General features: G+C 50.6%; 1 protein-coding gene across 5 annotated transcripts; it reads left to right on the top strand.

Moving 5' to 3' along the window:
- Positions 1-23: 23 nt before the first annotated feature.
- On the top strand, positions 24-22,682 carry LOC148672236 (cation channel sperm-associated auxiliary subunit gamma-like). Of its 5 annotated transcripts, none has more exons than XM_088627779.1 (31): positions 24-110; positions 1,467-1,730; positions 2,374-2,427; positions 2,519-2,666; positions 3,003-3,126; positions 4,727-4,799; positions 6,537-6,692; positions 7,496-7,667; positions 8,158-8,295; positions 8,662-8,727; positions 9,144-9,260; positions 10,121-10,168; positions 10,754-10,886; positions 11,016-11,130; positions 11,585-11,746; positions 12,277-12,395; positions 13,281-13,494; positions 13,773-13,835; positions 13,992-14,172; positions 14,601-14,725; positions 17,271-17,351; positions 17,447-17,503; positions 17,838-17,994; positions 18,487-18,550; positions 18,912-19,010; positions 19,329-19,433; positions 19,953-20,045; positions 20,228-20,327; positions 20,733-20,859; positions 21,033-21,120; positions 21,975-22,682. In XM_088627779.1, exons 2-30 carry the CDS (start codon positions 1,518-1,520, stop codon positions 21,104-21,106), a joined length of 3,378 nt encoding a protein of 1,125 aa, XP_088483905.1. In that variant the 5' UTR covers positions 24-110; positions 1,467-1,517; the 3' UTR covers positions 21,107-21,120; positions 21,975-22,682. The 5 variants fall into 5 exon arrangements, with proteins under 5 accessions (XP_088483905.1, XP_088483903.1, XP_088483906.1 ...); XM_088627777.1 differs by having other exon boundaries at positions 20,228-20,393; XM_088627778.1 differs by having other exon boundaries at positions 65-110; positions 1,464-1,730; positions 20,228-20,393.

Below are 22,682 nucleotides of genomic sequence, written 5' to 3'. Positions count from 1 at the left end.
GCCAATGAGGATCGAGAGGGGGCGGGGTCGGCCTCCGAGCGCCTCCCTCGCGCTCCGCTCGCGCGCGCGCTCAGTGCCAGTCTCGAGGACGGTGAAGGGGCGCGACTGAGGTAAACGTTGGGGCCGCAGCTAATTAGGGGGAAAAGTAATCAATCTGCATCTTTAAAAACCCGACTTGGTTGACATTGCGGGGTTAATGAACTCCCTCTTGGATCTTGGATCGCGTGTTCCGAATCCCGAATGTCTTACTTGTGTGAGGCTGTGATGTGGGAGTGTTTGGCGTTCTTCTAAAATGTCGACGAAGGACTGTTACCCTGACGAAAATTTCTGCTCAGCACCGGCAGGTTTACTTTGTGGGGAAAAAAAATACAATAAGCTAACAAATTGAGTGAAAAGACTTGATCCGGGTGTCGGTGATAGTTGTGTGGACGGAGTGGGAGACTCGGTGGGCCCTGCGGTTCAGTCCCTGTCTGGCCGTGAGGATGACTTCTCGCCTCTAGTACTGAGTGAGTGAGTAGTGAGCATGTACAGGACAGACAGCCCTGACAGGGTCGTCATGTCGTCCTGTCCTGCCCAGGAGGCGAAGTTACAGGTTACACGTCTTCACACAGGCCGGCCCTGGTGTGGCCGCTCATTAACAGAGCTTACACCTTGCGTCTGAGGTGTTCTCATTCCTGAGGTCTGAGGTGTTCTCAGCGGTTCGTGTGGAGGTCGTTCCCGATAAAATCCCGCAACTGCCGCCCGACCACGACCGCAGGCGGTGCTGGATTTCCCATCAGGGCCCACGAAGGAGGGACACACGAGTGACGAACGAAAAAACGAGCCGGAACAACACGCTTGCGGTCGACTCGAGGGGCTCCAGATCGGTGACCCCGCGCTGCCTAGCGGCTGTTCTAGAAACTGGAAGTATCGGAGTGATGGTCGCTCGACTCGCTCCTTCAATCACGTGGTTTGGCATCAGACTAGTTTGAAGTGCGTCATGTCAATCGACGTCATTCAGTGGGCGTTGACCCCTCCTCTTATTGCACATTTCGGAGTGAAAGTGCCGAGGGCCTACGAACCCCAAAATCCGGCCCTGACCGCACGGGGAGGGTATGACCCCTCTCCCCTTTGGACACTCCACTCAAAGCTCTTCATAGGTAATGGGGATCCCCTCCACCACCACCAGTGTGTACAGTGTGTACCAGTACTCTCCCCACATACCAGCTCTCAGTGGGAGGAGAGCAGAGTGATGAAGCCAGTTCAGAGAGGGGGATTATTAGGAGGCCATGATTGGTAAAGTCCAGGGGGAAATTTGACCATGACACCCCTACTCTTTTTGAGAAACGCCCTGGGATTTTTCATGACCACAGAGAGTCAGGACCTCGGTTTTATATCCCATCCGAAGGACGGCGCCTCCTCACAGTATAGTGTCCCCGTAAATACCATCTTACCTGAGGAGAGGCCTTGGTTGTCTTTGTCAGCAGGGCGCCCTGAGGAGCGCAGTGTGGGTGTGACCCCTCCTCTCCCTCCCGGGGATGCTGGCTGTGCGCGCGGTCCTGTGGCTGGCGGGCCTGCTGGCCGGCGGGCTGCGTGGCGCCGGGGGCTGCGGCTGGACGGCGCGGCTGTGCGAGTTCGGGAACCTGACCTCCTTCTCCAGCTCCATCGAGAGGCAGGGGACGGTCCCGGCCGTGAAGGAGGTGATGGCCGTGCTGACTGACCAGGCCGTCGACCCCCTGGACCCCAGTGCGGTGAGTGGACACAGAGGGGACAGGAGCAGATCCACGCTTCGTGCCGACGAACAGCCACAACTTACAGCCCAGTGCTTCGTGTTTGTTATTTTATTGGACGTTTCTGGAGTGTACCGAATTGGAATCCACAGCGGTGCCCCAGGTTTGTCATGGGTATTGGATGTGGAAGTTTGAAACTTGGGTTTCATTTGGACCAGTGAAAGAAGTGAAGAGGAGGATGGAGAGTTTTAGACAGGCACAGAGAAGGTGAAAGCTCTGACAGTGTATTCATGTATTTCTTACTGCGGTAGAAACGAATTACCTGCAGCTCCCTTTTCAGTAAAGGCACTGCTGATATGACGGACCATTGGTTTGAAGTTTTTTATTTGGGGGTAGCTGTTGTTAAGAATAACTCTCCTATAGCAGCATTTACACCTCAATATGGGAAACCTATATTTCCCAGCCTCCCCTGCGTGAAGGTGACAGTTTCTGTTGAAGAGTCTTGAGAGCCAGTTGTTGTTAATCTCCAGTGCTTCCATCGTCAGGAGGCTTCAGGGCAGTAAGGGCCAGCTGACCTCTGAGGGAGTCAGCCTGCTGCATGGGCTTGGCCACAGTGTGTGTGCGCCGTGTCAGTAACAACACTGCTTGTCTTCCTGCCTTTCAGAACTACCTGGGCTTCCCCTATTACCTGAGGATAGACCTTGCCTGCGAGACTCAGGTAAGGCATCTGGCCTCTCTGGGGTGTGTGCGTCTCTCTCTCTCTCTGTCTCCCTGTCTTTCAGGCCCCTGTCTCTCTGTCTCCCCGGCAGGAGATGTCCTTGCAGGCTGTACGGGAGGCCTACTTGACCGGCCTACAGCCTGTCGTCACGGTGATCTTCCAGGAGCCCGTCCACCCAGTCCGCCAGAAGCCCCAGCGCCTGGAGGCCAGGCTGAGTACAGCGCCGGTGCTGGATGACGGTAAGAGTCCTTCTGTGTTAGCACAGTGTCCTTACAGTGTCTGTGTGTGTGTTGCAGTGCTGCTGCTGTGCTAGCGCAGTGCCCTTACAGTGTCTGTGTGTGTGTTGCAGTGCGCTGTGGCAGTGCTGCCGCTGTGCTAGCGCAGTGTCCTTACAGTGTCTGTGTGTGTGTTGCAGTGCTGCCGCTGTGCTAGCGCAGTGTCCTTACAGTGTCTGCGTGTGTGTTGCGGTGCTGCCGCTGTGCTAGCGCAGTGTCCTTACAGTGTCTGTGTGTGTGTTGCAGTGCTGCCTGCTGTGCTAGCGCAGTGTCTTTACAGTGTCCGTGTGTGTGTTGCAGTGCACTGTGGCAGTGAGCTGTGCTCTTTGGGCTGGTACGTCCCTATGCCCCTCCTCAACGGCTCAGTGGTCTACAGAGTGCTGGTCAGCTCCAATGGACAGGGCCAGCCAATACCAGACAGGAGGTCAGAGCTGGGTCTCTGTCTGTTTGTATTTGTGTGTTTTTTCTGGTTTTGTTCGTCTTGGTGTTTGTGAGTTTCTTGGCTGTTCTTAAATAGCAGTCACTCAGTGTGAAACATTATATATTCTCTAAGGACGAAAGCTAGGTTTCTGCAGATTACCCGGTGAGATTGTGCAGCGATGACTTTGTAATGACGTAGCATTAATAGATTTTTTTTAAGGAAGTGTTTGTTGTAATGCATTAAAATTGAGTTTTCACATTTCTAAACTAAATTTGACCTTCAGAAAACAGTAACACTTGTCTCACTCCCTCTAATGCTGTGAGGGAAGGAGCAGCTGTAAACCCGACCAGTTAAACACAAGACAAGTGGTGGGCTGACACTTTATAAAGCAGGAAGCTGAGGTTTTCTGGTTGGGTCCGTCTGCCACGTGGGGACAGATGGCTGGTCCTTTGGAGCACACGTTCACCAGGGGAGAGGGAGAAGGAAGCGACTGATCAGGGAACCTGAGAGAAACGGAATTTGTGAAAAGAGTTTGAGAAGACTTCATGCTTTTTTGAGGCCAGTAAGCAGCTTTCAAGTTTCGTAGTTTCCCTGCACTCTGTGAGTAAAAGGACACTAGCACTAAACCTTACAGCTGCTTGGTGTGTTTGTTTTCCCGGACTGGCCTATCAGAGCTCCTATTCTCTGACACCCCACGCCAGGCTGTGTCACGTAAGGCAGCGTCAGCGGGGCGACAGGAAAACAACACACTCGTACGCACAAATATGACTGGGGGGCAGCAGCGTGAGCGATCTGTCTTGAGGAAAACAAAAAAGCAAACAGAAAACTGCTGGATTTACCATGGATAAAGCATCCCGGTACCCCCTCCCTGGCCCAGTCATATCGAGTGTCAGCTGACTCGAACCCTAGCAGACCAGGAGGCTACCCGAGAGCAGCTGGCCCAGGAGAAGATGAAGGTCCAGCTGCTCCTGAGTAAGAGTGAGGAGAAAGACAAACCCCTAGACTGCAGGCCGAGAAGACCGCCTGCACCACTCAGCGCACAAAGGAGCTGCTGCCTTCAAGGCAGAAGATCCCTGAAGTGAAGCCAGAGTGGAAACCTGTGTCGCAAGTACCAGTAGAAGTACTGCTTCTACACTAAAGGGGCTGATTGGGTGCAGCACCCAATTAATTTTGGAAAGGTGGTGCCTGTGCTCTCAGAGCATGGGGAGGTAAACGGGGAACTTGGAGAGAACTGCGCCCGTATCGTAAGTATGTACCGGTGGCTTTAGGAATGTCTACGTAGTGAGTCTGCCAAACGTCAGAGGAACGCCAGTCTTTCATACACCACGCTGATGTTGGCAGCTGGGAGCTGTGGGAAAAAAAGTCTAGTTTTATTGCAAGACATGGACAATTCCGCAAGACTGGGTATTGCGGATTCATCGGAACATGGGGGAATTCGGCTACCTGTCCGCTCCCTGCCCCACTCCGCTGTGTTTGTCACTTTAAGCCTGTCTCTCTGTGCATCAGTCACCCGAGGGACGAGACAGCTTGCTCACCTCCATTTCCATCACTTCAAGAATGTTGGTTTAACCGGCGTCTTTTCTTTTTGTGTGTCTGTGTGAAGTTTCGCACTGAATGTGAACGGATATGTGCGACCTGGAGAGAGAGGGATCATGGAACCATCACTAGGGTCAGAGGTGAGAAGTCAGGGAGACAGACTGCTGGAGAGAAGTGCAAAGAGAAAGAAGGAGAGGTCAGGGGGAGGAGAGAAAGAGGGGGCAGGGGGAGGAGAGATACGGTGATGACCAGAGAGAGGGGGCAGGGGGAGGAGAGATACGGTGATGACCAGAGAGGGGGGGCAGGGGGCAGGGGGAGGAGAGATACGGTGATGACCAGAGAGGGGGGGCAGGGGGAGGAGAGATACGGTGATGACCAGAGAGAGGGGGCAGGGGGAGGAGAGATACGGTGATGACCAGAGAGAGGGGGCAGGGGGCAGGGGGAGGAGAGATACGGTGATGACCAGAGAGAGGGGGCAGGGGGAGGAGAGATACGGTGATGACCAGAGAGAGGGGGCAGGGGGAGGAGAGATACGGTGATGACCAGAGAGGGGGGGCAGGGGGCAGGGGGAGGAGAGATACGGTGATGACCAGAGAGGGGGGGGCAGGGGGCAGGGGGAGGAGAGATACGGTGATGACCAGAGAGGGGGGGCAGGGGGCAGGGGGAGGAGAGATACGGTGATGACCAGAGAGGGGGGGCAGGGGGAGGAGAGATACGGTGATGACCAGAGAGGGGGGGCAGGGGGAGGAGAGATACGGTGATGACCAGAGAGGGGGGGCAGGGGGCAGGGGGAGGAGAGATACGGTGATGACCAGAGAGGGGGGGGCAGGGGGAGGAGAGAAAGAGGGGGCAGGGGAGGAGAGATACGGTGATGACCAGAGAGGGGGGGCAGGGGGCAGGGGGGGGAGAGATACGGTGATGACCAGAGAGGGGGGGCAGGGGGAGGAGAGATACGGTGATGACCAGAGAGGGGGGGCAGGGGGAGGAGAGATATGGTGATGACCAGAGAGAGGGGGCAGGGGGAGGAGAGATACGGTGATGACCAGAGAGAGGGGGCAGGGGGAGGAGAGATACGGTGATGACCAGAGAGGGGGCAGGGGGCAGGGGGAGGAGAGATACGGTGATGACCAGAGAGGGGGGGGCAGGGGGAGGAGAGAAAGAGGGGGCAGGGGAGGAGAGATACGGTGATGACCAGAGAGGGGGGGCAGGGGGCAGGGGGGGGAGAGATACGGTGATGACCAGAGAGGGGGGGCAGGGGGCAGGGGGGGGAGAGATACGGTGATGACCAGAGAGGGGGGGCAGGGGGCAGGGGGGGGAGAGATACGGTGATGACCAGAGAGAGGGGGCAGGGGGAGGAGAGATACGGTGATGACCAGAGAGGGGGGGCAGGGGGAGGAGAGATACGGTGATGACCAGAGAGGGGGGGCAGGGGGAGGAGGGATACGGTGATGACCAGAGAGAGGGGGCAGGGGGCAGGGGGAGGAGAGATACGGTGATGACCAGAGAGGGGGGGCAGGGGGAGGAGAGATACGGTGATGACCAGAGAGGGGGCAGGGGGCAGGGGGAGGAGAGATACGGTGATGACCAGAGAGGGGGGGCAGGGGGAGGAGAGATACGGTGATGACCAGAGAGGGGGGGCAGGGGGAGGAGAGATACGGTGATGACCAGAGAGGGGGGGTTAAAAGTGTCTAGGTGTATGGAAGGTGTGTTACAGGTAATTTGCCATGTCTTCATGTGCCACAATCCTTGTACAGTGTGTGTCTGTGTGCTGCTGTCCTGTTACCGATGTATCTGTCTGCCCAGCTGTGTTATTGGTTTCTCTGAGTTTCTAGGTGCTTTGTACAGTAGGTGTGTTACAGATGTGTCTGTGTGCTCAGGTGGCTGCGCTGGAGTCCATGTTGTCTCTGTCAGACCCCTCCCGTCCCCTGTGGTTTGTGGAGGGTGTGTCCCCAGTGCTGATCCTGGGCAGGGTCCCCGGGTTCAAGGCTGTGCTGCTAACTGCTTCAGAGTTCACACACACCACACTTATAGAGGTGAGACAGAGTGAAATAGTGAAAACATAGTGAAATTACTCGGTGAATTGCAGTTAACTGTTATAAGCATCTGCACAGGCCCTGTGGGCTGTCCTGGCTGCACAAGGACAGTGTGTTTACACTGTATATAGTTCAAGTAGGGATCTGCGTCAGCATGTGATGGCTGCAAAGGAACAAATAAAGGTTTATTCCTGTGCTGAAAAGAGAAGAAAAGAAACACGTTTTGGCTGTGGAGCCTTCTTCCGTCTCCCTAGGTGACAGCACAGCCAAAATGTTGTGTTTCTTTTCTTCTCTTTTCAGCATGAAATAAACCTTAATTTGTTCCTTTACATATTTGCTGTCTGTACTTTATATCCAGAATAAAGACTATGTGACATTGTAGTGTATAAAGTCCTGGGATCTCCAGAGCTGGACCTGGTGACCCCCAGCCCACTTGGCCTTTAGGTCACCTGCTTTGACATCACCTGAAGAATCGAGTAAGGAATCTTTTCAGTTCAGAGATCTCTGATCATTTAGGGCTAAAGAGTACTGAGATTTTCCATCTAAATGATCTCTATTTTATTTATTTTAACAAATGCAATTGTTCACAATGGAATTATTCCATATCTTTAGAAATTGGTGATTTAATGGTGACCTGCAAAACCCCCTGGACTGGGGCTCTCCAGGATCAGGGTTAATAATCCCTGCTTCAGCCTAAGGGCTGTGTCTGTGTGGAGGAACATGCCTGTGTTCATGTGGTGATTGCTGTCTGTGTACATATACAGTATAATGACCTCTGTGTGTTGACTGTCGGTGCTGACCAGCTCAGTATGGAGAGCTGCTGGGTGGGCTCCCTAGGGTGTCCGCAGGCGGAGTTCTCCTCCACGATCCAGGACGCCATCGCCACCGAGAGCGCCCTCTTCATCCGGCAGAATCAGCTCGTGCACCAGTTCACTGGGAACTTCTCCCTGCTGCCCCTGAACACTCCCCCCTCAGGTAGGACTGTATTCCTCTCTGGCTTAACTGCCTCTAAAGCCATCACCCTCATGTAACTGCCCCTGAGCACATCTTTGTGTGTTTGTGTCAGTGGGTTTATCGCCATGTGCTGTGTACTGGGTGTGTGTTGTGCAGTGTGTATGTGTCTGTGTACAGATGGTGCTGAGTACTGGGTGTGTATTGTGCAGTGTGTGTACAGTATCTCTGTGTACTGATGGTGCTGTGTTCTCCAATGTACTGGATGTGTATTGTGCAGTGTGTGTACAGTATCTCTGTGTACTGATGGTGCTGTGTTCTCCAGTGTACTGGATGTGTGTTGTGCAGTGTGTGTTTCTATGTGTACTGATGGTGCTGTGTTCTCCAGTGTACTGGATGTGTGTTGTGCAGTGTGTGTTTCTCTGTGTACTGATGGTGCTGTGTTCTCCAGTGTACTGGATGTGTATTGTGCAGTGTGTGTTTCTCTGTGTACTGATGGTGCTGTGTACTGCAGTGTACTGGAAGAGGGTGCTGCAGGGGCTGTGTGTGTCCAAGCTGGTCCCGGTGACCTACCCTCACCACGGGAGGGAGTACTTCTACATCCTGGGGGGCGGCTGGCAGCGGGGACACATCTACCGCGCTCAGATACAGGGTCGGTCAGTCCGTCTGCCCAGGTAGTTCCTTGGTTCTGTGTGCCCCTGTCCGTCTGCCAGTGTTGTTGTTCATCCGTTATCCTTCCCACCACACTCCTGTTACTCCAGTATCTGGTGTGTCTTTATCCTCCTTCATCTCTCTCAGTGTTACTGTCCCTCACTACAGTCTAGACTGACACGATAGGTATTTTCTCGGGTGTCCTGGTGAGCCAAGGCTTTTTAAAATAATGCCAGTTAGTAATTGCTCGTGTATAGATAGACAGCACACATGATAGACATAACAAGGAAGACAGAAGGCCCTCATGCCCTTGCCCTTAGCTGTCTCTCCCTGTGTCGAGTGAGCTGACTCTCTCTGTCTTCCCCAGATGGGGACGTGGAGTTCACCCAGCTGCTGGACTCCGAGGGAAGGACGCCGTGTCAGTTTCTGCAGCGTGAGTCCCGCTCCCTCTGTCCTGACGTCTCTGGGCCTGTGGGAGCAGCCTGTCCGGGCGCCGGTGCCGGCACAGGAGCTGCTGCCAGGGAGTCGGGAGTCGGGCCAGTAACAGAAAATCACTGGCGGTTCCATATTCATGCACAAAATCCATCAAATCTGACTGAAGCTCTTGAGAATGTGTTTTCATCCATTTAGATTTCTGCCTGCCTGCAGGCAAACGGACTCACACATGTAAATCTGAGACGCACCTCTACAGAGTTCCCTGGCAACCCTCTCCTACACACACTACAGTACATGCTGGTGTTACTGGAAGTGCCTGCTTTCTGCTCTTCCCCCATCGCCGTGTTGCTCCGAAATCGCCCGTGTCCCCTGTCTCCACTCTTGCCATCCTCTGTCTGTGACTGCCCCCTCCAGGGGACTGTCTGCTGCTGTGGGCCTCTCTGGATCACCTGCACGCGCTGGTCGACATCATCCTCCTGGAGCTGCTCCCGGAGGAGGGCCTGGACCGTGCCTACCAGCTCCTGCTCTGCTGTACGGAGTCCGGGGCTCCTGGTGCGGGGGGGTGGAGCCGGGCAGGAGAGATGGAGGGACTCGGGCTTCGACGACGGGGAAGACAAAAACTATTAAGATAATTCAGAATCTCAGCCGCCGTGCATCAGCACTGAAATCTGAAGACTTGTATGTTAACAGACAAGAACCAGCTAAATGCCGGAATATTTTTTCTTTAACTTGTGCTTGTAGTTAAAAAAAACCTGGGACTTGGAAAATCAGAAAAAAGGGCTAGTAAAAAAATCAATTAGTAAAAGCAACAAGTAACAAGAACATAAGAAATATGAGGCTATTCCACCCATCTTTCCTGTTTGGTAGTTAGTAGCTAATTGTGAATTGATCCAAGGATCTCCTCCAGCATTGTCCTAAAAGAAGCCCGTGTCATTCCTCCTGTTCTCCGTTCTTAATGCACTACCATGTAGTTTCGAGTCCCACCTGTGTCCTCTGGCTTTTGTCCCACTTAGAGAACTGCGCTGGGTTAACTTCGTCAGCGTGCTTAAAAGATTTGAATACTTAGTAAAAATACTAAAAATGCTGTACACAGGGCAGGTTCTTGCCACCTGGCTCACAGAGCTTGTGCAGAGGAGGGTTTCTTCTGTTACTGCGGACAAGGGGAAGGGAGAGGGAGAGGGGGGAGGAGAGGGGAATAGGAGGGAGATTGTGAGGAAAAGGAGCTACATCAGTGGGAGGACAAAGTGAGTGATGGAGGAGTATGCAGACGAAATGGGCAGAGAGAGAGAAGGTGCTGATTTCGATCTCCAGGCACTTCACCGGTCCTGACTGGAGTCCAGGGTTTGTGACTTAGTTCCTCTCCCTCACGCTCTTCCTATTTCTCTCCACAGATGAGAGTTTCCATCTTGGAGCCGCTCTGCCTAAATTCCTTCCCAGAGGTAGGACGCAGGATCACGGTCCGGCACAGTGCTCGTGTTGTGCACACTTTTATTTTGTCGTGTTAATGCACAAATCTTGTTTTTTGATTTTTGCTCACCAGGCATGCACAGCTGAGGGGCATTGATAAAGCAGATCATTTATCTTGATTTATCTCCTGAAAACAGCTGGAATTTATTGGACAAAATAAACGCATTAAGTTTTTACCATGCGGAAGATTACAAGCATTGATCTCATGGCTATGCGCGTGTTCAGACGTGTATATAATGAGTTCTGCTCACTGTGTTTCTGCTCGCTGTGTTTCTGCTGTGCTCTACGGTAGTCATACGCTTGTAGTGTAGTTAAGAGGCCATGTCGGATCTGTGGTTCCGGTGAAGGGCATCCTTTTCCAGGGAGACACAGCTAGAAGCTCCTTGTGTCCTGAGCCTGATGGCGCTCTATCCCTCGGGTGAGATGTGAGATGGGGGTCCTAGGCGAAAGATGTTGATGGCGGTGGCGCGCAGCCTGGTCTCTGTAAGTGACTCTGTATAACCATGTCAGCACAGGGACTCAGGCATCGTCTTCCTGCTGTGCCCTGTGTCTTCCAGAAAATGGCTTGCAGCAGTTTGTCATGGTGACGGGCTCAACGCAATACAGTGACATCCCCCTGCTGCTCAGGGGCATCAACTTCAACCCCTTCAGCAGGGTCCTGTTCCTGTGGGGTAACGCGCTCCTCTGTTCGTGAGTAAGATACCCTCTCTCTTTAACTCCATGGTGCTGTCATCAGAACAGCGCAGCACCGCTCTCCCTCTCTAACGCAGTGCTCTCTTCTCTGAGTAATCCAGCCTGCCCCTCTCTTCCTTCTCTCAGCTTCGACGTGGGTTTCAGTTACATGTTCCTCACTGGCTTCCCCAGTGACCAGCGGATCAAATACTTCACCCTGTCTCTGACCGGAGAATTCACCTTTGTCACTGACTCTGAGCAGGTCTGTGCGTCTGTCCTGAAGGGCCTGTCTGTATGTGTCCGTGTCATATGTGGCTGTCTGAGTGACCTGAGAGATGTCCTCTGTGTGTCATTCTCTTTCCCTGACCGACATGGCTAACTGTCAGTGTACGTTCTTAGTTATATATTAGTGGTGAGCATCTTTAATGTGTTAGCCCACTCTGCATTCAGCATGTGTTTTTAATGTCTCTGCAATGTGGTGTGATGCTGTGACCGTGTGTTTTTAGTGTCTCTGCACTGTGTCACTATGTGTTTTTAGTGTCTCTGGTTGTTTTTCTGTATGTCTATACTGCGTATTGGAACAGTGTGTGTGCACGTACACTATGTGTTGTGACAGCTTGTGCTGTATGCTGTGCTGGTTGTGACGAGGTGTTCTGTGCGGTGTGAGTGTGGTGTAACAGTCTGTTGTGTCAGTGTGTCACTCTGTACTGCTGCAGGTGTGGTGGGGTCAGGAGAGGATGCCCACTGTGGTGAGTGTGCGTCCCTCAGCAGCCTGGGATGCCTTCTCCAGCCTGCAGAGCCTGAAGGGGTGGGGAAGCTACCAGCGTGCTCACAGCCTGGTCACCGTCTTCTACGACTCCGAAAAACTTCTGCAGGAGGTACAGGACTGACGTAGCGAACTGTACTGTACGAACGTGCTGTCCTGAAAGACACTGTGTAGGCGCACTCTACCACAGTGCACCTAGACACTCTTCGCTGTAGGGTGGGGGTCACGAGAATGACGCCCTCAGATCTCTCACAGATCATGGTTTGATGCTGTGGAGAGAAATACCTGGTGCTTCACGTTGAGTTGGCTCTTTGTTTCTGACGTCAGCACTTTCGCTGCCTGGGAGACTGAGCAGGACCCTGTTTTTGCATGGGGCAGTTTAGAAGGGTGTCAACACTTTTGCAGGATTAGCTGTCGTGATGAATTGTGGAATAAAACGTGTGTTTTTCAGCTTTACAGTTTCCAGGAGGTGGTCCATTGCCTTTCAGCAAGCAGCCACAGTGGCCTATGGCTATCCTTTTGTTTTCCACCAGCGCTCTTGTTTTCTAACACAAAGATCAGCAGAGGAGGAGACAGATGATGCAACTATGTATTTAGAGTTCTGTTAGTTGTTAATCTGCTTTTTTATCTCTCTCTCTGCAGCTCGTGTACACAGTGGACTCAGCTGGCCGGGGTTCCCTGGTGAAGAGGAGACTGCCTGTTCCTGAGATCCTGTCCCACTACCACTTCTCCCAGTCTCCCTACAGCTCTCAGCACACTGAGTCAGTGCTGTCTGTACTGTATTCTCTGTCTCCCTACAGCTCTCGGCACTCTCGGTCAGTGCTGTCTGTACTGTCACTGTCTGTACTGTGTTCTCTGTCTCCCTACAGCTCTCAGCACACTGAGTCAGTGCTGTCTGTACTGTCACTGTCTGTACTGTATTCTCTGTCTCCCTACAGCTCTCAGCACACTGAGTCAGTGCTGTCTGTACTGTCACTGTCTGTACTGTTTTCTCTGTCTCCCTACAGCTCTCAGCACACTGAGTCAGTGATGTCTGTACTGTATTCTCTGTCTCCCTACAGCTCTCAGCACACTGAGTCAGTGCTGTCTGTACTGTATTCTCTGTCTCCCTACAGCTCTCAGCACACTGAGTCAGTGCTGTCTGTACTGTATTCTCTGTCTCCCTACAGCTCTCAGCACACTGAGTCAGTGCTGTCTGTACTGTCACTGTCTGTACTGTATTCTCTGTCTCCCTACAGCTCTCAGCACACTGAGTCAGTGCTGTCTGTACTGTCACTGTCTGTACTGTGTTCTCTGTCTCCCTACAGCTCTCAGCACACTGAGTCAGTGCTGTCTGTACTGTCACTGTCTGTACTGTGTTCTCTGTCTCCCTACAGCTCTCAGCACACTGAGTCAGTGCTGTCTGTACTGTCACTGTCTGTACTGTGTTCTCTGTCTCCCTACAGCTCTCAGCACACTGAGTCAGTGCTGTCTGTACTGTCACTGTCTGTACTGTGTTCTCTGTCTCCCTACAGCTCTCAGCACACTGAGTCAGTGCTGTCTGTACTGTCACTGTCTGTACTGTGTTCTCTGTCTCCCTACAGCTCTCAGCACTCTCGGTCAGTGCTGTCTGTACTGTCTCTTGTACTTCTCTCTCCCTCCCTCAGGCAGTCCAGTGAGTTTATGTTCGAGCGCCTGTGCCCGTTTTTCTCGATGCGAGTGGAGGAGGCCCCCCCCCCGGAGCTGCTCAGCCGTGTCCAACACTATCGGGCTGAGCCACCCACTGTCCTACGCTCCCCCGGCCTGCACTCCATCTCCTCGCTCGCGGTCTACCAGGGCCTGCTGCACCAGCTGCTCTGGCTACACGCCTCCTACAACAGGGTACAGCACAGTAACACAGGGCAGTGAGACAGGGGACAGAACACAGCATAGTAAAACAGTGCAGGCAAAGCGACAGTACCTCATAGCTTTATACAGTGAAACAGTATTGGATGGTTAAATGGCACAGCACAGTGAAATACAGTACAGGACTGTAGTGTGTGGATGTCAGTTCATTCTCGGTACATAGCAGCAGCAGACAGAAGTGTTGCACAGTCCGGTCCATTATACTGTAGTATCGTTGGCTGCCAGTCAGTGCAGAACAGTTTGTGTGTCCACAGCCCTACGGAGATCCAGTTCATGACCCGACCTGGCGCTGGTGGAAGAATAAGGTGGTGTATGAGGTGAGGATCAAAGTACACTGTTACTGAAAAGAGTGCACAGGAACGCAAGAACACTCTACCTCTTTGTGTGCGTTTCTTGGTGCTGATTTGTTACAGTGCAGTGTTGGGGTCCGTGTTTTATTAAGACTCCAGCTGCAGAGTGTGCTGTCATTGCAGGATTATTATTTCTACTTGGCCAGTAACCGGCTGTCCAGCGGGGGGGTCTACGTGTCCATGCAGGATTACGCCAAGGTGTACAGCAGCCCAAGCACCAAGCCCCTGCCTGACCGCATCTACCTGGACAGGGGGACGAGCTACAGCTTCTCAGTCTACCTCACTGCCAGCCTCTCTCAGACAGGTGCCTCGCTTTTCTTTCACTGCCTCTCTGTTTGTCTTTAACAGCCAGCCTCAGCCCCTGACAGACAGGAACTCAGTGTTTGTCTCTCTGCCTCTGTCTCCATTTGTGTTTCTGTCTGACTTCCACTCTCGGCCCCTGACAGAGAGGAACTCGGTGTTTCTCTCTCTGTCTCTCTCTCCGTGTGTTTCTGTCTGACTTCCACTCTCAGCCCCTGACAGACAGGAACTCATTGTTTCTCTCTCTGTGTGTTTGTGTCTGACTGCCAGTCTCTACCCCTCTCGGACAGGAACTCAGTGTTTCTCTCTGTGTTTGTATCTGCCTGCCAGTCTCTGCCCCGCTTGGACAGGAACTCAGTGTTTCTGTCTTTTGCCTCTGCCCCTCTCTCCCTGTCCCTGTCACTCCTCCACGTTTCTCGTTTCCCCTTTCAGATGCCAGCTTCGTGCAGGAGACGCTTGGTCAGATGTGGCTCTCAGCAGGGGTGTCCGACGCCAGTTTCATCTTGGTCAATATCCATAGGCAGGAAATTATCGGCCGAGCGGCTGTCCTGTACAGGGTAGGAACCCGTATCCTCAGATGGCGACAGGGCACTGAGCACCCTTAAAAGTGTGGGGGGTTAACAATGCACAGCACTTTCATCTCCTCACCATAGTTTTACACTATAACCTACACACCTTTCCCTCTCTCATCACCCTGCTGTGCTGCACTACATCCTGCTCTCGTGCTCATTTAGCTGCTCAGTCTCTCATTGATCCCAGGGTCCAGCTGTTTTTGGAGGATTCAGAAGGTAAGACCTAGAAGGTAGAAAACTGAATTGTTTTCAGTTACTACTGACAGTGTCACTGTAACGTACAGCCCTAGCTGTTCTCCCGGATTGAGGGCAAGCCAACCTGTTGTCCTTAGGCTTTTACCAAAGCCAGTTCACATGCAACTGCCATTCAGCTGTGATTGTTTAAACCCCCTACACCACCTTGCTTTCATATACATGTATTTCCGAAGTTATATGTACTGTAATGTGAAAAAAACATTAATATTTTCAAATATTAACTGGCAAGCAATAAAAATGTTCCTAATGATGTTGACTAAGTGAGAAAGCTCTGAATGTCATTGTTTACAGATGACATGGGGCAGTCCCAGATCTCCTGGGCACTTCCTTTTTTATTTTAGAGAAAGATAACCATACTACATACAGATGGCGAGGTTTTACACCGTACATTATTCCACATACATATCGTAAATAGACATGTGATCTGCTTCTTTCCTGTTTTCTTTATGGTGTTTCAAATAATTGAAGATCTGTGTACACTCAAAACAAGGAAGCTGTATCATCTTTTGTGATTATAGAGAGGAAGAAAAGCACATTACCTTTGCAGAGAGACAAGAACAACATAAGAAACAAAGTACTTTCCTACTTCAAGTTTCAAATATTCTGTATCTTAATAAATTCTGACCTTATAGGTGACCTTATAATGTACCTGATCCATCTGAACCAATATCTAATCATTTTTTCAGTTGTAATTTAAGTGAAAACATGAACACTGCGTTTTCCCCTGTATGATGCACCTTCTGTTTTGGAGTTACAAAGAATCTGACAGTACTCTTCCAACAATCCTCTCTCTATAAGAGTGAGTTGGTACATCTCTATTGAAATTCACACATTTTAAACCACTCTTCATTGCGAATCTTAACATTACTTTCTTTCTCCCACGTCCTTTATATACCCCGTAGAATGTAATTTCTTCACCCTTGTACAGTTTAGATATGATACGTTCCTGATAAAATACTTTAGTACATTTTTACTTTACTCTCATAAACACCATATTACTGGCTATATCTAGACTTGAAAATATCTGGAACAATCGTTTCCAAGCAGTATCTCTTTTAAAACTTCACAGCTGATCTTTATCCACTGTGGTACAAGATGCTCTTATTCCTTTGCTTACCCAGATTTCGGATCTATTAGCCGATCTGTCTGCTGTGGCACGGCGCGGGGGCGTGCCCAGTGTGGGGGCGGAGCCCTGGTAGAAGGGCGACGCCTCGCCTTTGTAGTCCCGGCTGTCCCGGCTTCTAGAGGATGAGCCCCAGCCAGGAGGTCCTATAAAGACACACTGGACACCCCGCAAGGGGACGAGCCGGGACAGCCCCGGAAGGGGGAGTTTATACCGACAGTCCCGGAGGGGTCTGCACCCGTGTAAGGTGTTCTTTTTCTTTTTGCCTGTCCCATCACGTGTTTTCACTGGGGCACGCACACTTTTTCCACGCACTCAGTTCTTGTTTTGTTCTTGCCTCGCGCGCCCTGCCCTACTACACTGGACCCTGGTAAATAGGGTCAGTCCAGTCTGGTCAGCGCTGTGCGAGGGGCTCTCTTTTCCCCAGACTGGACCCCGTTAAACAGGGTCTTTACCGGTGCTCTCCGCAGCCCCTCCCACTACACACTGTCACACTGGATTAAACTCCAGATCACAGGCACACCACACCACCTGAGTGCGTTTCCTGTGTCATCTACATCATACTAATTTTTAACTGGGTTCCATGTCTTTAGCTCTAGTTTATCCATGGATTAAGTATTCAGTAGATTTGGCTAGGTTCTTGCTACCTAACGATGCCTGAATTTGGGGGCTTACTCCCACCTAAGATGGTACAGTATTTGTCTTTTAAAGAGTTTTTGGGGGGTTTGTAATTAAAAGTTAGAACTTCTTCTTTTTTTTTTAACCTTTAACTTATAACCTGTCTGGGCAGTTCTTTGCAGACACTGCCGCTCTTTGTGAACGGTTTTGGCTTGAAATGCAGATCCCGTTAGTCTTGGTTTCAGTTTTGGGACTGAAGGAGCCCATTGTGTTGTCAAATTCCCCATTGAGAGGGGGAATTATTCCAGAGGCTATTATCTGATTTATTTCCACTCCACTATCTGTCTCTGTCAGGTGATGCACCAAGTCAGTATTCTAGATCAGTGCTTACTTGGGTATTCACTATACATTTATGTTCTTTTAAAAATGTAGTTATTCCTTTCTTTGTATTAAATACAGTACCTCCTCAGCCCACCCTTTTCTCTTTCGTCTCTCTCTCCTCTGTCTTGCTTCCTCTCCCTTCTCCCCTTCCAGGTGCAGGTCAGCGACCAGGGCAAATTTCCAGGCCAGGCTCTGACAGGACAGGATCTCATGGTCTTTACACTGTTTCTGTCGGTGTGTACAGTTTTTAACTGCGTCTGTATTTATGAGGTGTGTGGGTAGCATGTGTTAGATGAGTGTATTGAGTGTGTATTCCACGCCCCTTTCAGGTTGTGCATTCGGAGCTACACTGCTACCAGCAGACTGAGTCAGGGCTCTCTTTCCAGGTACAGAGTGCTTAACAGCACACTGAAATGCACACAATCACACACACTAATATGCATATCGATACTCCCTCCTTCAATCCTTCCCTCTCTGTCTGTCTCTGCCTCTCTCTGTCTCCATCACTCCCTTTCTCTGTCTATGTCACTCTCTCTCTGTCTCCGCCTCTTTCTCTCTGTCTCCATCACTCCCTTTCTCTGTTTCTATCACTCCCCCTCTCTGTCTCTGCACCTCTCTGTCTCCATCACTCTCTCTTTCTCTGTCACTCTCTTGCTTTGACATGCACACGAGTTTTTTTCAGCTGAATGAAATACCATGTACACCTGTGTGTTTGTCAAGGGGCAGGAGAAGGTGCCAGTGTATATCGGTTGTCCTCCGGGTCGTCGGCTGGTGTTTGACGTGTCCTCCACCCTGCGGCACGGCACCAAGCTCAACAAGCGCTACTTCAACTGCCCCAAACCCGACCCTGAGAGACCTTGCTTCTACTATGAGGACAGTCAGTGTCGAACTCTCTGGCTCTGTCAGACTGTTGCTTTCAGTTTGCCACTGTCTGTCTTTCTCGGCCCCGACCCTAAGAGACCTTGCTCTATTGTGAAGACATTCAGTGTCATACTGCCTGGCTCTGTCACACTGTCGCTGTAGCTCTTGACTCTGCCCTGCTGTGTCTGTCACTGCCTGCCTCTCCAGGCCCAACCCCCAGAGACCCTGATACTGTCTGGCTCTGTCACACCGTCGCTGTGAGTTTGTCACTGTCCTTCTTGACTCTGCCCTGCTGTGTATACCACAGGCTGGTTCTGCTATTAGAACAGTTACTGTTTTTTTTCTCTCTGAGGGTCACAACATCCACCACTCTCTTGAGTTACTGGTCTTGGCCCAGCAGTGAGGAGCCCTGTTTATCCTTCAGTGTTTCTCTTTCACTGCCACATGCTCCCTCTGTGCACAGTGAGCGTCTCTCTGGCAGCGTGGCTGTTTTTCTCTCTCTCTGCAGCCTTCTATCCGTTCTTCCTGATCCAGGACATGGTGTCTGGGGAGTCTGGACGCTTCCTGGGCAGGTGAGAAGTCCCCCCCCTCCTCAGTAATCAGTTAAAACCCTGTGGGTCTCTTCTTTAACCAGTAGGCCGTAATGGCTTGGAGTGTGTACATGCTTGTGTTTATGTCAGTTGTGTAGCCATGGTGTTGTATAGGATACTATTGTGGCAGGTGTGTTGTGTTGCCAGTTTGTGATGTTGGTGTAGTTAGTATAGTAATGAGTGTTGTTTAGAATGAGTTGCAGTCTGTAGCCAGTGTGTAGGGTGTTGGGTAATCAATGTGTGTTTTACATGGCATTCTATACGTTGATGTGCAGTGTGAGTGGGATGTTGTGCAGTCAGTGTTGTGTGTGGTCCTTAAGCCTAGACCTCGGTTTTGTTGCAGTTACACCTTCAAAGTGGTGGGTGGAGGACCTTACTCCTACGACAATCTGCGCAACTACACTGTCGAGGAGGTGCTGAGGTACAATAGCCTCAACCACAGGTAATCCAGTGCACTGTCTGCAGCCTGGCACAGACTATAGTTTGCACAGAACAGTGGAACAGCCACTGTTAATAATGCAGCCCTGTTCAGCACAGTCCAGCAGAAGAGATCCTGATTACACCTCTCTGATCGCAGCCCAGGTTTCATCCACTGACGTGTAGACTGTAGGGCTCAGCCTGAAGACTGCGCTGTATGACAGGTTAAAGAAAGCGCAGTGGTTTTTGCAGTATTGCACATTGTAATATCCTTTTTCTGTGTTTCTCCCTCTTCCCTGGTTCACCCATTGCCTCTCCGTCTCTCCCTGTGCGTGTGTCACAGTTCAGAAATGGCGCTGGTGTGGATGATGGCGGATGAGTCTGGCCGTTCCTTCAACACCACAGAGGAGGGCTTTCCGATCTTACAGGGTGCCTCCAGCAGCATTGGGTATATCCTCCAGTCTGCTCACCATGTATTGCTATCGTGCTGCTACATACTGCTGTCATTTGCTGTCTTTTACTCTCAGCTTCTCCACTTGTGTAACAGCCATTAAATGTAACCCATTTGTCTTCATTTTTTTATTTCAGAATCAAGGTTTTGTTTGTTTTGTGCCCTTTGCAATATGGCACCACCAGCTGTAAACAAGCCTGGCCCTCACCTCATCCTGACTCTCAGTGGTCATTAAAGATCCCCGGGCATTTCTCGATAAGAGTAGGGAGATATCCCGGTGTCCGGGCCAAATTTCCCCAATCGGCCTTTACTGTGGCCTCCCCTTGGTCCCCGTGTATGATTGGCTTGCACTGGCCCTGCGGTGGACTGGCGCCCCCTCCAGGGCGTGCCCTGCCTTGCGCTCGTTGCTTGTCGGGTTGGCTCTGGCTTCCCGCGACACCGTATGGTATAAAGCGGTTTGGGAAATGACATGACAGTGAGGCTTGAACTGAAATAGCGTTGTGGCTCTGATTGCAGGTGGATTTGTCAGAGGAATTCTCCTTGCACTGACATTCCTGTCACCGGCCTCATGGCCCCCGAGTTCTTCTTCCTCATAGAAGTGTCCAACAGGTCAGCACCTGTCTGTGTGTGGCTGATGCCTTCATGTCAGTGTATCAGTAAGCTAATAGCCACCAAAGAAGAGGCCTCCTTATTTGTATCCTTTGTTGTTATGAATCTGTGTGTGGGCACTATTGTGGGGGGGGTGTCATATTAGCGCTGTCTTCCCCTTACCTCTGTGTATCTGTGAGCAGGGGTGTGGATGTCAGTACGTACTGTGACTACGCTCTGCAGTTTGTCATCCACGTGCACGGCCTGCCTCTGGACCCCTACCGAGGGCTCTTCCACATGCTGGTGAGCGCCGACTCGCGCGCGCAGATCAGAAAGAGTCGCAAAGGAGGGGATATTAAAAATGAACAGGTAAAGGTTGACTCCAGGCTGAAAGGAAAAGAACAGAGACACAATGTTTCGACTTTTCCAGGTGTGTCACACACCCACCTAATGGCACACACACCTGAAGAAGGCTCCACAGCCGAACATTTTCTCTTTTCTTTTCCTTTTGGTAATGGAATCAACTTGACCTGTTCCTTTGCAGCCTACGGATGCTGACGTAGCTCCCTACTGGGATATTGCAAACGGCGTTTCGGCCTAGTTGAGGTTCTTGGACCTCATTGATGAGTGTCCTACCAACCAGTAACACAGACAGTCTGTACCAGTTTCTCCCTCTTTCTGTCCCTCCTGCTTTTAAATCTCTCTCAGGTGACCCTGGGCGTGCTGTGGGCCGTGCTGTTCTCCTTCATCGTTTACCGCTGCTGTGGGCCTTGGCTCAAGTCCCACCTGACCTCCTTCTTCCGCCACATCCGGGGCACAATCGATAAGCATCGCGGTACGACAGCGGCGACTGCCTCTGGACTCCGTCGTTTTTTGTCTTGAGTGAACAGTGGTGTGAGATGTTTCCAAGTCTCTGACCGGTGGTTGGCTCGGCTCTGAAGAAGGTTTTCTGTTGGTGGGCTGTCCTGGTGTCCTCGCGAGGCTTGATTTTCTTTGCTGGTGTTTCAGGTTCTGAGGTGTTTCCGGTGCACAGTGAGACTGGCGTGTGGGAAGATGGCCCCTCCAATCTGCCCGCACACTGATTTCAGAATAAACGGTCAGTTTAGCACATCTCTGAATCATAGCAACTGCTTGTGCCCATGTGTAAGTACTGAGCCCCAGAGGAGAAAGGAATTCCTCACTAATAGGATACTGCAGTATACTGTACACTACAATCCAGTTCTCTAACTGTTGCACTGTGTAGTGGATAGTTAGTATATTCTACTGCACTTTATGGTACAGTATAGTAGTAAACTATACGATGCCTCAATGTAGTGTGCTATAATGCAACACAGGATTGTACTTTACTGTACAGTACAATACAGTATGGGACATACCATATGTGCTACATAATATAGTAAATTGTAGAATGGGACCATACAGTGCCTTACTGTGCTACACAGTATAGTGCAATAAAGCAGGGGGCTGTTTGATGATACTGTATGTAGCTGTGAACTGAAGAGTACTGCAATTCCACTCCTTAATTAGTGATAATTCAAGGGACAGTGCGTGTTGTCTTGTTAAATACGTCACTGTGCAGAGTACATTCAACCCACGATGACAAATGATCATATGATAAATATTATAATTTATAAATATTTTGTGCTGCATATTATATTTACACTACCTGTAATACTAAAAATATTTAACTTCTGTATAAGGCACTGTCGTGCTGTTGTTTATTACATTGTTCTGCAATAGAAATTGTCAGAAACATGCAAATATATTCACAGTATTGGTAACACTTCTGTTCACTCGTCTATGTTGAGATGTTTTGCTTGAATAGGTATGTGTAAGGCTGAGTTATATCTTTTTACCTCGTTACTTCTTGTGTGAAACAGTCACTGTAATAACATAACTGATAGATTCATTCACTCTTGATCTGTTTTTTTCATTCATACATTTGACCAGTTTGGATTCTTCATCCCACCAAGGCCTTCTCACTATTGGCTGAGACACCTGCCATTCCTGCTCACCTGAGACGGGATTGGCCCTTGCGCTGGCGGAGCCCTCTCTGTGGCATCAGACGCAGTTTCACACAGTGGGGGTCCTCGTGCTCTTGTCGTTTTTCATATAAAGGAGTGTCAGTGTGTTCAAAACTCTTTACTTTATACAAAACAAACCCAACACTAGCTGTCACTGTGAGTCCCTTTACATACCACGCCAATCTAAATTAACTGCTTGTGAGAATCTGGCTCTCAGTCCTCCACCAGTTGACTCTTTATCCCAATCAATGCGCACCACTTGATTGCGTACTATACCAGATACAGTGATATGTGAACTTATATACAAACAATTCACACCTATCGACCTCTGTGGCAGATCAGCAGACATTGCTATCCTCATGACTCCTAGCCTGCCCTGTGTTCCCCACAGGAGAGCTGTGTAATTATTATATGTCCCTTATAGGAAGGCTGTAAAAGTGGTTCTTTGTTCTCATAGCTTGCCAGTGATAAAGAAGTGTGGTGTTTAATGAGGACTGTTCATTTTCTGAGTTTATTTTCCTGCTACTAAAAAGGCCATAAATTGTGTTTCTGTTCACTAGATCCCAGTTTAGCAAAATGTGTTTATTGCCTTCTGTGTAGGATGTTTTTATGGCATTATTAACCATTGACTGCA

This window comes from Lepisosteus platostomus, chromosome 4 (genome assembly GCF_059453375.1).
Source record: "Lepisosteus platostomus isolate fLepPlt1 chromosome 4, fLepPlt1.hap1, whole genome shotgun sequence".
Classification (NCBI taxonomy): domain Eukaryota; kingdom Metazoa; phylum Chordata; class Actinopteri; order Semionotiformes; family Lepisosteidae; genus Lepisosteus; species Lepisosteus platostomus.
Note: the sequence above shows the minus strand (reverse complement) of the source record. Positions and strands in the feature narration are given on the sequence as shown.